At 36.6% G+C, this 15,521-nt stretch overlaps 1 protein-coding gene across 1 annotated transcript in view; it reads right to left on the bottom strand.

The window, feature by feature from the left end:
* Positions 1 to 12,459: 12,459 nt before the first annotated feature.
* LOC136834190 (uncharacterized) overlaps positions 12,460 to 15,521 on the bottom strand; it is a 7,492-nt gene continuing 4,430 nt past the window's right edge. Inside the window, exons 2-4 of the mRNA XM_067096455.1 lie at positions 14,527 to 14,719; positions 13,567 to 13,733; positions 12,460 to 12,756 (exon numbers count right to left, since the gene is read on the bottom strand). Of these exons, the coding sequence (XP_066952556.1) occupies positions 12,475 to 12,756; positions 13,567 to 13,733; positions 14,527 to 14,719 (642 nt within the window). The 3' untranslated portion in view covers positions 12,460 to 12,474. The remainder of the gene's footprint in view (positions 12,757 to 13,566; positions 13,734 to 14,526; positions 14,720 to 15,521) is intronic.

Genomic DNA, 15,521 nt, shown 5'->3' with positions numbered 1-15,521 from the left:
CGATGTTTTTGGCTCACTGAGTTACTTTTACTAAATACCCTGTAACTACGAAACTAAAAGGAATTTTGGCAAAATATTTCGTAGGCACATTCTCCATTGCCATACAAAGCGCATATATTTTTTTCAGGATTTTGCATTTTTCGTCCTATACCTCCATATTAAGAAGGATGGTTCAATCAGAGTTTGTGTGGACTTTAGGAAGTTGTATGAGAAAACCATTCCTGGTCGCTACCCTCTGGTTTGTTTGCCAGATTTATTTGTTGAAACTGGGGGCAAGAATATTTATTCTTCAATTCAACCGGTCTGTTGCAAGGGTACTTGCAAGTACCGCTTTGCAGTGAGAGTCGAGAGTACACGGCTTCGTCTTTGCTGAAGGGGCATTATGAGTTCACGAGGATGCCGTTTGGTTTATTGGGTAGTCCTGTGACATTTACTAGGCTAATGAATACAGTTTTGCATGGCTTGTTAGGGAAACATGTATTTAAAGGACACATATATACATTTCATAGCTTCAATGCTTTAAGATGTTATCGTGGAAGGTTCGGAGTGAGAGCGAACTGGGTCGAGAGATTCGATGCGAGATTGCTGAAACAGTGCATAGTTTGATTCCTTCAGCTCTTTGCGCGAGAAGCTCAGCAATATTGGAGATCAGGTGATCTCCGAAGCGCTATGTATATTAGTGAGTACGTGCGTTACTTTGATCTAGATTATGCCAAAATCTGCCCTAAAAGTGAGTTTGATTGTTCATTAACGTGATAGAACTGCAGCTATACAGTCATAACTTTGAAGTGGTTCCAGGCTTTGAAAATCGGCAGATAAGGTAGAGTCTCAAATCTCTGTTTTTACGGGAGAAAATTGAACTTGTGAGTTTTACCATGATTTTCTAATCATTATTAACTTATGAACTGGTGTGGGAAATTTAATATGAATATTCATACCTCTTTTATATTATTATTTTGTTATGTTACGTTTGCCATATCTTGGCTATGCATTTTACACTTTCCATTATTGTGTTTTGTATTTCATGTATTTTTGGGAGTTTTCTATTATATTTAATTCTTTCGACAGATGTCTGTGGACTTGTGGAAATAGCTGGGTGGGTTGATAAAGAGGACATATGCAAGTCGTTTGCAATGTCAGTCTCTTTATGTGGTAGACTTTTTTTGTTTTTTAACATGACGTTTAGTTGTTGATTTGGGAGTATGTGAGATTTTGTTTATTTCCAGGATATTAGCCATAATGAGACTTCTTTAGTCAGAAGTGCTTAGCAATTTAGAGTTTAGTTATCTGACTCGATAATCCATTTATTATGCATTTTAATCTTTGCTTTGTTTTATTCATTTCTTGTTGGGTTATTTGAATAATAAACCTATTTTTGTAGGAAAGATTGTGTTTCTTTAAATAGTCCATTTAATTACTTTGTGAGAATGAGTGAGGTCAGGGGAGAGAGAGAGAATCGGTGAACGGTGAGAGAGAGAGAGAGAGAGAGAGAGAGAGAGAGAGAGAGAGAGAGAGAGAGAGAGAGAGAGAGAGGGGGGGGAGTGCGAGTGAGATCAGGGTCGAACCTTTTTTACGTCTTTTTCCTGAAGTTAGATCGCTACGATCACGCTACGTACACTTCCAAAACAAGTGTTGATCTGCTCCCTGTAACACATGTATTCCTATACATGATTCGGTAAAGGAACATTTAAAGGTTCTTAGGGATGTTTTTAGGTGGCTTAGGTTAGTGGGTTTGAAGATAAAGTTAACTGAGTGTAATTTTCTGAAGAGGCTGATAGTACAGTATATTTGGGTCATGTCATTTCTAAAGAGGGTGTTAGAGTGAATGGTGATAAAGAAAGGGCGATTGTGGATTTTGCTGCTCCCAAGAATAAGAAAAAGATTTGGTCATTCATAGGCATTGCGGGATTTTTCCGTAGATTTGTGAAGGGTTTTTCCATTCTAGCATCTGCCTTGACAGATGTCCTGAGGGATGATGTGCAGTTTGTATGGGGAAATGGACAGCAAGTAGCTTTTCAAAAGATTAACCCTTTCCGATCAGTGGCCGACCTATGCTCGGCCAAAGGGAAACAAGCGTTCCACTACAATGTCCGAGTATAGCTCGGCCAACCAAGTTATCAATAATCTTTATTTAATCCTAAAGCTTGGGAATGTCATACAGAGATAAAATCTGAGATTTACGATCTACAATGTCTCTCAGGAGAATTGCCCATATTTATACTTGATAATCCTCAGGTAAATCTCCTGATTTCTCTTTCGAAACGCATATAAAGAACCCAAGTACAATAAACCGCCATAGTCGACCGGGAGGCTTCGTTCAGTAAGCTACGTCTGCCGTTTCTCGCGCTCCGCTGTTTGATGTTTGCCCGTGTAATTTGGTCTTTTGTAAACTTACTCACGAACTCATGGCTTCAGCGAAACGTTTTCGCAATGATGAAGAAATTCTTGAATATCTCTTTGAATGTCCATCGGAAGGTGATTCTATAATATCATGGGATGGAGATACGGAAAATGAAGAGGCGTCTTGTAACGAGGTGCTGCCCGACGATGTCAGCGACAACTCGTCCGATTCCGATCAGGCAGATGAAGAGAATGCGTCCTTTGAAGAAGAAATTCTGTACGATCCAGAGCCGAGTGGTATTGATAGTGATGACGAGAATGATAACGCAAGAGAGGGCAATTCGGTCGAAATGACAGATGATAGTGACGATGATGAGTGGGAAATCTACAATGAAGAAATTCATGATCTTCCAAACTTCAGTTTCACCGGTAAGCAGTTTGTGAAACCAGAAAAACACTAAATTCTCCCTTGATTTTTTTTTCTTGTTTTTTACATTAGAACTTTTTCAGTCACTCGCTAACGAAACAAATAAATATGCCATGGCAAAGATCAATGCATGTCGCCCACTTCGAAAATATTCTATTTGGAATGACTGGAAAGATGTTACGGCAGAAGAAATGATGGCTTTCCATGGAGTGCTAATGTCCATTGCGATGTTACGTAAAATCACTACCGTAGATGTATTCAGCGCACGACTGGTAAATTCGCCATTATTTGCAAAGTGTATATTTACAAGAAAGCTTTTTCATCAAATATTCTGGGCCTTTCATGTGTCTTCATCTTCTGATAACATAAATAGAGTGACTAGAGTTCTAAAGTAAAAACGTACTCGATTACGTGACCAAACGTTTTACAATTCTACCGTCCAGGTGCAACCCTTTCGGCGGATGAATCCATGGTTTTATTCAAAGGACGTGTGGCGTTCAAGATGTATGCACCTGGAAAACCAAAAAAATGGGGAATTCGCGTCTATGATATTGCCTGTTCGAAGACTGGTTACATACTATCACTCATCCCTTACTATGGGAAAGAGACGACTGACCAACTCGGAAATCCGAAACACAAATTCAATACCCGCATTATTTTGGAGTTGATTGACGCTGTAAGGAAAGAAACAAAGGAAAGCGGGTACCACGTTTTTACGGACAGGCTGTATACCACCATGGAACTTGCAAAGGAACTTCTAAAACGTAAAGTTCATTTGACAGGCACGATTCTGGTAAAGCGCAAAGGCCTTCCCACAGAGATAAGGACAGGTAAAGTGAAGCTTCAACCAGGAAATCATCTTTCATTCTACAAGAGCAACAAATATCATATTCTTAGCTGGCGTGACAAACGGTATGTAACCATGTGCTCTACTTTTTATTCAGCCAAAACAAAGCAAGTTCAACGGAAGAAGAAAAATAATATTGCAGAAGAAATCACCAAACCAGAAATGATATGTGAATATGTGGCCAATATGGGTGGAATTGATCGCGCCGATCATTATTGCTCATCATATGCGTTTTTACAGAAATCACTGAAATGGTGGAGGAAGTTATACTTTTTTGTTCTTGAAGTGGCGGTCGTCAATAGCTATATTCTTTATAAAATTCACATGAAGGAGGAGAATAAGAAAGTACTCAGCCACGCTAAATACAGGAAGTCACTTTGTGAACAGTTAGTAGGAAGAATTCGCAATAAGAATTTCCGAAAAAGTGTTCGTGTGAACGAAAATTGCGTACCCGAGAGACTCAACGGCAAACACATATGATCAACAAGATTCCTAACAATCGTTGTCGAGAATGTGCTGTTTGTAGCAATCGCAGAGGCCCTGCGGCAGAAAAGAGACCGCTTACTATTGTGAAACATGCACTCTTCAACCTGGATTACACCCAAATGAATGTTTCAAAGCATATCATTCAAAAAATTGACTACAAGGTGAAATATGATTGATGTATTACAATGCAAAAAAATCGCATAGGATTTTATGTAATGAAAGTTGTATAAAATAAAATTGTATAAAAACAACAGTTAATCTTTCAAATTAACCCCCTCTGATGGTACCAGAAAAATCAGTATAAAATAAAAATTTCATATTTTGGTACAAAGAAATAAAAAAAAATGAAACTTCACAAAACTGAATTATGAACAAATTTGAGAAGAATTTCGTCTAACATGAAATCGTATCATAACCACATACAAAAAGGCTATCAAATCAAACATTACGACTTTTTAAAATCAAATCATTCATGAATAGATTAGTCAGTGATAAGTATGGAACCTGATAGTTTTAATTTTCTGGTTTCTCTGAGTATTTGTTTACTTTTTCAATAACACTTTCATGTTTTGTTTATATCGTGGGTTTTATTTTTCCTGACTGCAGTCCCTTTTGGAGAATAATCTTTTGGTAATCTAACTTGCTTTTACCTTATGACCTTTCTCCAAACAGTATGCTATCTATAATCTGAAGCCCATAGAATTGAGCTAATGCCCTGGAGGACATACCCTCAGGATACGGGTAAGCTGGGAGGGGTCAAGAACCCATGCGACCCCTGCAGCCTATTTATGGTGTTCTCTTTTCTTACCCACGTGTGGCCGAGTAAGATATTTTGCTACTTCCTAGGCAGTTCTATCACTGACAAAAATGGCTACAGAATAAGTCTGAATACTAAAAATAAGGCACTAAAACAACAAGACCTGAATTTGCAAACATTCATTACAAAGAAAATTTTCTGTTATTATTATATATGAAAATAAAATTTGCATATATAGTATTCTTTTAACTCTCACTTACTATGTCACCTCACTTTATAAATAACACCCTTAGCCACCTACACACGTGCATTGTTTGCATGTATGTACGTTGGTCGCTACTTTGACCTATATTTACAAAATACCTCTCTTTTTTCATCCTCCAATTTTATAAACAGTAAGTAACGACCACATTAGTAATGAATCCTCATCATGTTGCTTTTTCAAGTTATACTTCATATCATGTTGTTTTTTTTCAAGTTACGAGTAAATTCAGTGTCTCGAGATCATAGTTGCGTATAATTCTGGCCTTTGGCTACAAAGAATTAAACTCCATCTTCGATATATATTATGGTCAATATTGTAAAGAAAAAAAAAATAGGTATGATTTATACGAGGGATTTATTACCTGTCCCAGAAAATAAAGAATCGTCATTTCTTGGGATAAATAAAAAAAAGTACTTTGAAATAACGTCACGTATAATGAACATATAATAATAATAAATTATAAAACGGGAAAGTGAACCGAAGAGTTCAGTACGACAGAGATTACAACAAACTGCCCTTCCCGAATTGGTTGGCTCTCTCTCTCTCTCTCTCTCTCTCTCTCTCTCTCTCTCTCTCTCTCTCGAGTTTGTAGCGTTGTGGCATATTTATTTTTGTTGCTTTTATCTATTTGTCTATGTAACGCATATTTTTTCTCTTGACATTACAAATGAGAGGGAAAAGGCATTAGGTCATTCCTAAATATGCTATAAGAATATTTATTTATATAACACAAAATCACAGACAAAAAGACTTGTGCTTCCGTACGAAAACAAATAATGTGATGACAGGTAACGCTAAGAACGGAACAACAAAAGAAAGACCCCATGACGACACCACACCTGGACAACGCACTCGCGGAATAAGTTACAGGTCAAGAATGTTACGAAGGGAGGGCGAGGAAGGCCACCCGTGACCTTGAGGATAATGATAAAGGATTTACATACTTCATCGCTTGGATGTGCTCGGAAAGGGCACAGTATAGCATCCTTATACCTAGTACGTTCATTATTTACTACTAATAAACATTTCGTGCATAATTCATATGTACTTAAAATTAAAATCAAACTACCTATATATATGTGTATGTAATAAACATAACTATATATGTATATATATATATATATATATATATATATATATATATATATATATATATAATATATATATATATATATATATATATATATATATATATATATATATATATATATATATATATATATATATATATATATATATATATATATATATATATATATATATATATATATATATATATATATATATATGGTTGTGATTCGCTCTTTGAGCAGTGTTAGTGGATAAGAACAACCACTGTGAGATCGGTTATTTGTGGCCATAGGAAGTGAGTAAGATAACTCATTAACACTTATATTTTTTCCAGACATTACGTGGAATACCCATTTTTGTGTCACAGTGAAACTCCTGTGTTTCTCCATTATGCATTTCTCTGTTTTAAATTTCTTTTTCATACACCATTTCAGGTTTTAATATATGGTATGTTTCATTTAACAGGAATTCTGGGTTCGTCCTGTGAGGACGAATATTTTGGAAGTGGTTTTCTTTAACATACTCTGTGACATTTATTGTGTGGTCTGGAATAATTATGACCTGTTTATTTAATCTGATGTCCAGCGTGTTAGTCATCAGTATTGGTTGGTATAGAATCATTAATCCGATGGATTGTGAATTAGAGTTTCCTTTAGTTATGACTTCTATTTATATGGGATGTGAGTTACATCATTTCATGATCGTAGCTTTTGCTGAGTCACTTTCATTAAATTTGCAAAAAATGTTTAGTTTTGCACCTCAGTGTTTAATTCCATTAGGCCTTTGTTTGAGGATAGATTCAGTGGGGGAGTCGATGGGAGAGAAAGAATGTGCTGACCCACGGCCGGCCATTTGCTGCTGGAGAATCTTAGGGAAGTAAGATGACACCACGCTCTTCTTAAAACAGAAACAGTAAGAGATTATGACCTTATCTGATCTGGGTATAGGTTCATTAACATACATACATGATATATATATGTAGCGTATGAGCAGTCAAGATCGCAGAAGTGCCTAAGAGGTGCTACAGTTAAGAAACTCGCTAATTAAATTGTATATAGTTAACAGCTACTTATATCCCAGCCATTTACTTATGGTAGTTAACTGTATAATTCCTTTACGGAACAGCACTTGGCTTTTATACAGTTAGCCTTGGTCACATCTTGGGTGGAAAGTTTCATTTTACTGACAATTTCCTAAATAGCAGCAGCTGTGATTTACCAGCATTACGGAAACAGACTGGACGGTCTGTAAACAGCTGAAGGTAAGGCGAAGAAAATGTAATGCAACAAGTGCTTTGTCAATTCATCCGGCTTACTGAGTGATTGCATAAAAACGATATGAAATTTTACAAATATTTGTACAAATTGTTAATTTATGTAATTATCTATTCTCAGGGTTGTGTTTCGGTTGAATAAAAGCATATGGAAAAGAGATTGTTGATTGCCCTCAAGCGCAACACACACACACACACACACACACACACACACACACACACACACACACACACACACACACACACACACACACACACACACTTTATATATATGTTCATATATATATATATATATATATATGCGGGTATATATATAGGGCACACACATATATATATATATATATATATATATATATATATATATATATATATATATATATAAGAACTAAGGGCAGTGGAAACAGACTGGTCCGTAAAAACATCTGCATTTGTGCCGGCGTTTCAAGACAACTAGTCTCATGTTCAAGGCAGCAATAAAAGAACAAATATTGAGAATACATATAAATTATACAAAAATCTCTTTAAAAAACATTTGTACGTAACCATAGTTCATGCGTTGCTGGGGGTACCAACCTATATAGGAGGGAGAAGGAGGGCGACTGGAATATGGGTAAGTGAAAAGAAAGGAAGACGGTTACGACAGGTAGAGAGGGGTGGAGGAGTTTTGGGCATTCAACAATGGTACTGTCTGTTTGATAATTAACGATTCCAGAATAGAGAGTGCTAGCTCGGAGGAGCCCCTTGTAATGATTTTAAATTGATCGTATTCGATGTTATTACCACATTTTTTGGCATGCTCCCTGATTTTTGAAAATTCGGGATCACTTAGTTTATTGCCCGTTCGATACCTCACACCTTCGTGAGAATCGGCGCGAACCTTAAGAAGTCTTTGGGTGCAACCCACGTAAGTTCCTCGAGAACACCGAGGACAATCATTGAAAGGAAAATAACGACCAATATGTTACTTAATTATGTATTGTTCATTGCTTATGACTGACATGAATGATGATAATACATTAATTTCCTCTTATGAAAATAATAGATACTTCCTAATAAATGAAAGATAGACTGTAACAAAAAAAATATTATTAAAAAAACATCCTTATGAAAATAATAGATTCTTCCTAATAAATCAAAGATATAGACTGTAACAAAAAAAAAAAAAATATTATAAAAAAAACATCCTTATGAACATAATAGATTCTTCCTAATTAATGAAAGATAGACTGTAACACACAGACACGCACACAAAAAATATTTTATAAAAAAAACATCCATTCATCATTTCTTTCAAATATACCTAAGGAATGTGACTACCCAAAAATTTTCAAATAAATGAAAGATGGACTGTAATACAAATATAATATATATAAAATAAACATCCATTTACCATTCCTTTCAAATAATATGTATCTAAGCAATTAGCATACAACAAAACTTAATTATCCTAATTGGCATAATAAACTTGTATTTTAAGTCATTCATTAAGATTGATTTCATTTACAGTTCTTCATAAAATTTATGATGGCACCGTGGAATCAGAATTTTATTACAAAGGTCCATCAAGTCTTTTTTCTTGTTAGCAGGCAATGTAAGTTTGCTGGAGTAACATGGCAATAACTCATTAATGGAGGTGGCTTTATTTGAGTTCTTCAAAATTTTAAATTCCTTATAGTCTGAACCGTAGGAATGTTTACAAAAAACTGACAATGGTGACTGTTTTTCAAATTTCATTACTTTGACATCAGAGAGTTGAAGAGTCTTGCAATTGATAGGTCCCATTTCAGTAGCTAGAGACTTGATGTTCAAAAAATCTTTGTATCAAAGTTCTTTTACTACGAAAGGCTCTCCTTTCTTTCTAGCAGTTCGAATTGCCGTTACATAAGTTTCCGGCACATAAATGGGTCCACTTTTAAAAATTCTCTTAACTTCTTTTCAATTAGGAATGGGCAGAGTCACCCTCGTTTTGGGTATGCCCTTTGATTACAAACTTGTGTTTATTGAAGTTATATTTGGTAAGTTGTTTACTGCATAAAGGTAAAGTGCCATCATGAACTTATTTTTCTGTTGGCCAGAACAGTTATCTGAGTAAAAAATTATGTAAGTTTCTCCTGCTTCACACAAGGTTTTAATGTAATCGAAAACACAGGTCCCAATTTCGTTAACCCCACGTTGACCATTAGTTTCGTTCCAGACATAGCAATTACATGAGTTTGTTTTAGCATTGTAAATTGTAAAATTTAAAACATTCAGCTTTGACTTGTAATAAAAAAAAACTTAAATATCCCCTTTTGGTATCTGCATTACAGCCTGTAGGTCGTAAACAGCAACAACTGCATCACTCTCAGTTTTATCTTTATGTTTTTCATTTCTTGACATTTCTTTTTCTTTGTGGCGATTTTCATAGCTTCCTTGAAGGCGCTCTTTCTCTTCATACTCCGCATTATGATAAGATGAACAAACATCGCATTGATCCTTTTTCGGAACAAAAAATGAAATATTATACTCCGTTGTGAAAATGCGATAAAACAGAGTGTAACTGGCATAAGGTACCTTTTGTTGTTTTGAATTTTCATCAAAATCGGCCCATTAAAAAAAAAAAAAAAAATAGGCATACCTCCCCCCTTAAAGCAAATTATATAGAAATAGAATTAAGGTTATGATAGTATTTACCTGTACTATTTTCCTCAGGGTTTTCTTCACTGTTTTGCTTAGCCTTTAATGCTATTTCTAGCATCATTTTTCCTCTACATGACATGGTACCTATTTAATCTGAAAAAATATGACATTTATGAATACCATGTTTTGTTGCAACAATGTCACCAATCTAAATAATACACTACCTTTTGAGTTTGTCACTAGGTTTTCATATAACAATGACATAATTTAAGTTAAACAAAAAAATGTGCTGCTCTAATACAAGGTAATGTTTGTAACAATACTGTCATAACTCAAATATAACACCTATTATTCACAAGTTTTTTTACCAATAATGACACATTTTGAATTACGACGTAAAACATAGAGCTGTATGTTCGCAGACAAAACATATTACATCAAAATAACACTTTAGTGCATGAAACATAACTCCTAAGTTCAGTACTTACATTTTGTAGCAACATAGTTCTAAAAAAAAATATGACACTATAAATGAGAGCGTGAGTGTAATTACCCCAACGATAGTCACAGCACAACTGACATGTAACGTTCTTCACGCAAACAAGTTGGTACATATTATGTTATGTCGTTAGGACATTTAGCGCCTCTAGCGGTCAATTTTTTAGCTACAATTATGACACTTTTGCCAAAAAAATCAGTATTTGAAGATGAATATGTCTATATGGATAACTCAAAAATACATTTTTTTGAGTTATGACGTTGTTGTCGCAAGCGAGCGACATACGCACAGAAAGAGAGAGAGAGAGAGAGAGAGAGAGAGAGAGAGAGAGAGAGAGAGAGAGAGAGAGAGAGAGAGAGATGGCAGTAGTATGAACTAGAGATAGTCATGTACAGGGTAGGATACCACACATACGCACAGAAAGAGAGAGAGAGAGAGAGAGAGAGAGAGAGAGAGAGAGAGAGAGAGAGAGAGAGAGAGAGATTGTCTTAGAACAGCCAAGAAAATAAATTTGTATCCGTTTTCTTTGAAGGCTACGTTTTCTTTTACCATTGTTCAATCGGTGACTCACTTTAGTTTAGATTAGTTTCTAAACTAAAACGACTGAATATTCAAAGTAAATAAAGACACGTCTACAACTCTTCTCGTCATAAATTGTAATGGGAAAAATATTCCTTTACTTATTATTGATTTATTTAGGAATTGATTCATCATCCTCCTCTAATATCTTTACACTAGGCTACTGTTGTAAGAGTGATTGGGACTGTAAAATGTTTTCGTTTTTGTTGTGGACGTCGAGTGCGTAGCAGTGTAGCCAGTCCCTTGTTTTGTTTTTCTTTCACACTGAGTATGGGAGCGCTGTCCTGAATCTTTCGTCTGCATAAGGGACGAGAACGCTGTTGGTGTGAAAAGGATGTCAACTGGTCCACCCTTCATTTTGGCTAATTTACCAAATTATTAATACAAGTTATTATCTATCCCTTGCTAGGGATCTAGTCCAGGAGTTCCGAAGACTATGTAAATTAACCAAGTCCAGGAGACTAAGCCTGGGAGAAATTTGGCATGATGTAATGAGTAATAAAGAAACGAACCGAGTACCAGGGATTTTCTTCAGTACCATCGTACCTTACCACTCAAAATGGAAATCAGCACTTCAGGTGCCTCCCAGTGGGAAGACATCACCTGGCCTCATCAGTAATAAGACCCATACACACAAGGAATATCATGTAATAGCAGGTAGGACAGGCCCAAAATAATTCCCAGGCAGCGTAAACGTCAGTAGTCGTCATACCCACCTTGTCAACTATGACACGGCACCATTCTCCAACCCTGTCTCCGGGCAAGAAGACTGGCGACAGTGCATATGTATAGTGTTATTATTATTATTCTCTTATATCTTAAAGTCTTGGTGGGGGAAAAAAACCTCCCGTGACAAAATGAAAAAAAATCTGAAGGGAATTAGGAGGTAAGAGCGAATGTTTTATGGTAAAGATGTTTACTTTACAAACATTGTTGACTTTTGTATAGAAAGAAGACCAGGCTACTCACTGTATGTGTAGGCATAGGGAAATAAGATAGCTGTCCCGTGTTATAAGGGCCATAAGCCCACCTGGTAGTGTGGCATTTCAATCCTAAGATTGTTTCGCATTTTCTGTTCATTGGCTGCTGATAATTCTTCCTCTAATTTCCAATGACAACAGTAATTCTCTATGGAAAATGGTAGTACTGTATGTCTGTTCATTGGCTGCTAATTCCTCCTCTGATTTCCAAACAGCAAATCTCTGTGTAAAATGGCGCATTAAAACACTCTCAAGATCCAGTTTCCAATTTCAACAGCAAATCTCTATGGAAAAATGGCGCATTAAAACACTCACGATCCAGCCAGTACATCTAAGACCCTTTATTATCGAAACGGCAGCAAACGCCGTTCAAAAACATGTCGAGGAACTGATCTATCATGATGAATCCCAGGTGCCTTGTGTTCCAGCACTTCCAGATCGGAGCGTGGCGGACCCTGGAACCTCTCCTGCGGCACTCCTCCCAATAGATGTCCGACAGAGGGACGGTGCTACTCCATACTGTGAGATTGGACGACCTCGGTAACAGCTCGTAGGAGATTTGGTTGCCACGGTCGACAAGCCTTCGGTTCATGAACTCGTTCTCGCTGACGACCTGAGAGGAGATCAGAGAAGAGGGAGAAGAAGAAGACAAAGATGTCACGAGGGTACCAAATTTTCCTGAAGAAGAGGCAGAAGCAGGCAGTGTTGATGTTGTTAAGGCAGGTTTTCTTAAGAGGAAAGAGGATTAAGGGATTTTCTAAAGAGAAAATAGGATTAAAGTATTTTTTGAAGAGAAAAGAGGATTAAGGTATTCCTGGTAGAAAAGAGGAATAAGGGATTTTTCCTCTTAGAAAGGAGAATAAGGAATTTTTTTCTAAGAGAAAAGTGGTTTAAGAGATTTTTTTCTAGGAAAAACAAGAGGAGTAAGGGACGTTTTTCTAAAAGAGGATTAATGGACGTTTTTCTAACAGAAAAGAGGATGATGGGATGTTTTTCCAGTAAAAAAAGATATTAAGGGATGTTTTTCTAGTAGATTAGAGGATTAAGGGATTTTTTCTAAGAGAATAGTGGATTAAGGGACTTTTCCCAAGAGAAAAGAGGATTAAGAGACTTTTACTAAGAGAAAAGTGGATTATGGAACTTTTTCTGAGAGAAAAGAGGATTAAGGGACTTTTTCTAAAATAAAAGTGGATTAAGGGACTTTTCCTAAGAGAAAGGGGGCTTAAGGGAGGGTTTGCTACGAGAAAAGAGGATTAAGGGTTGTCTTCCAAGAAAAAACATTCTCAATTTTTAAAACAATTTGTCAAATACAAATCCTCTTGCTGTGAAAATCAAAGTAAAGAACAGAAATGAAAGAATAAAAATACACTTGAATCAAAAAGGTAATATATACAAGGTTTTTAAAACAAGGTCTTCAACATACCTTCAAATGGTCCTGCAGCTTGAAGACAATTTGTGTGGTCTTTGAAAACTCTTCCAGCAGAGGAGAGATTTCCTTCAGGTGGTTGAAGAGCAGCCTCGAAGAAGCCTCAATGCCTTCGGCGAAGTAGACGAGCTGTGTAACTTGCATGAAATGCAATGTTGTGCCTGCTGTATAGAGAGAGAGAGAGAGAGAGAGAGAGAGAGAGAGAGAGAGAGAGAGAGAGAGAGAGAGAGAGAGATGGTAGTAGTATGAATTAGAGATAGTCATATACAGGGTAGGATACACACACGCACACACACACACACACACACACACACACAGAGAGAGAGAGAGAGAGAGAGAGAGAGAGAGAGAGAGAGAGAGAGAGATTGCAATATGAAAACAATGGAAATGGCACTTTCTTGGAATGCTCTGGAGATACAGTCTACACGTTTCTCGATCACGATATATTGTACAATTTTGATGAGCAACGTCTTTGATTAGATCTGAAATTTTAATGTCAAGAGCAAGACTTCCGAAAACCCATTTTTATTCACCAAAACCGGTTTTATCTCGGAAAAATAAACTCACATTTTAGGATAAGACAATCCTTCGGTAGAAATGCTGGCGAGAGTAACTGACTGTTTAACTTGGTAATTAAATTTACAGTGATGTGGCCTATACTGATCTGATTTCTTTGCTTCCTCTTACTTCTTCCTAATGAATACCATAACATTCTTTGGAAGCTTGTTCCATATGAATAGGTTTCATCTACTGAATGATAATAATAATAATTAAAGGTTGGAGTAATTATGCAAAGGCTGATTTCACTAACATACAGAGAGCTCAATCTAAAGATTCATCAAACATAAAGGTTTCATTTGAAAGTTTGGCAATGGACCCGCCTGGATGACCAAATGATTAATGACACGGGACCTTCAAATTATTGTAGAAATGGAAGACTAGAGAATATTTCCTTACCAGTGATTAAATAAGTAGGCTTACTCGAATTCCCAGCCATCCAGGAAGCTATGTATGAGGGCAACAGAGCCAGCAGAGGATCCCAGTAGAACGTGAGCCTCAGTGGGACGTCCAAGTGAATGAGTTCGTGGGAGTTTCCTGTTTTCTTATTATTCCAAAAGACCTTGCGGAAAGCACGATTCTTCCATTCATTCTGAAATCACAATGCAAATGCTGGAAATGACGATTCGTCTAGAGAACTGGACCCCATCTCTCAAGCAGGGTTCGATCTTGAGTCTTCTGAGTTCAGCGGACACACAGCCTTGCTGATTCCTCTAAAAGAGACGACTATTTCTCCTGATAAGAGATCAGTGCAACTTATCTGTCTACCTGCTGTTTGGCCTCAAGTCTGCTTCCGTAGAAAGCTCTGTCGCAGGTGAGTATACACGTGAAAAATAGATTAAAAATGACTACTACAGTGACGTGCGAGAGGTCTTTCTGTGAAAGTGTACTTGATTTATTGAACAGCATCCAAAGATTGACCAGTAAGAGCAATACAGCTAGGCTCCGATGTAACAGAAATTATAAGCAAAAAGCAGACTTGATCAGGCAGCTTCAGAATACTGTGTTATAGCAAAATCCAGGGCTCTTTGCAGTTAAGCCCCGCCCAGTGCACGCCAGTGATTGGCCAACTCTCCAAAGGGGAATGACGTCACACTGAGCTCCGTACATGAATGATGACACCACAGATATGAGTTCCCCGAGTTATGAAGTGTGCAATAGATATCTCTGATAAAAGTTAAGTTATATAACATCATTATGAAGATCTTGGATCATCAGTCTGTGCATTTTTTTTTATCATGCGCACCCTGAATAGAGAAGCATCTTGCTTCTTTTTTTTTTTTTAGATTGATGTTGGCCTAGATAAGTGGTTCCATATAGACCACATTCATTGAATTGAAGCATAGACTGATGCAGCCAGTATCTATATTAGAGAATTAATTCTTCATAATCCT

Source organism: Macrobrachium rosenbergii, chromosome 53 (genome assembly GCF_040412425.1).
Source record: "Macrobrachium rosenbergii isolate ZJJX-2024 chromosome 53, ASM4041242v1, whole genome shotgun sequence".
NCBI lineage: Eukaryota > Metazoa > Arthropoda > Malacostraca > Decapoda > Palaemonidae > Macrobrachium > Macrobrachium rosenbergii.
Note: the sequence above shows the minus strand (reverse complement) of the source record. Positions and strands in the feature narration are given on the sequence as shown.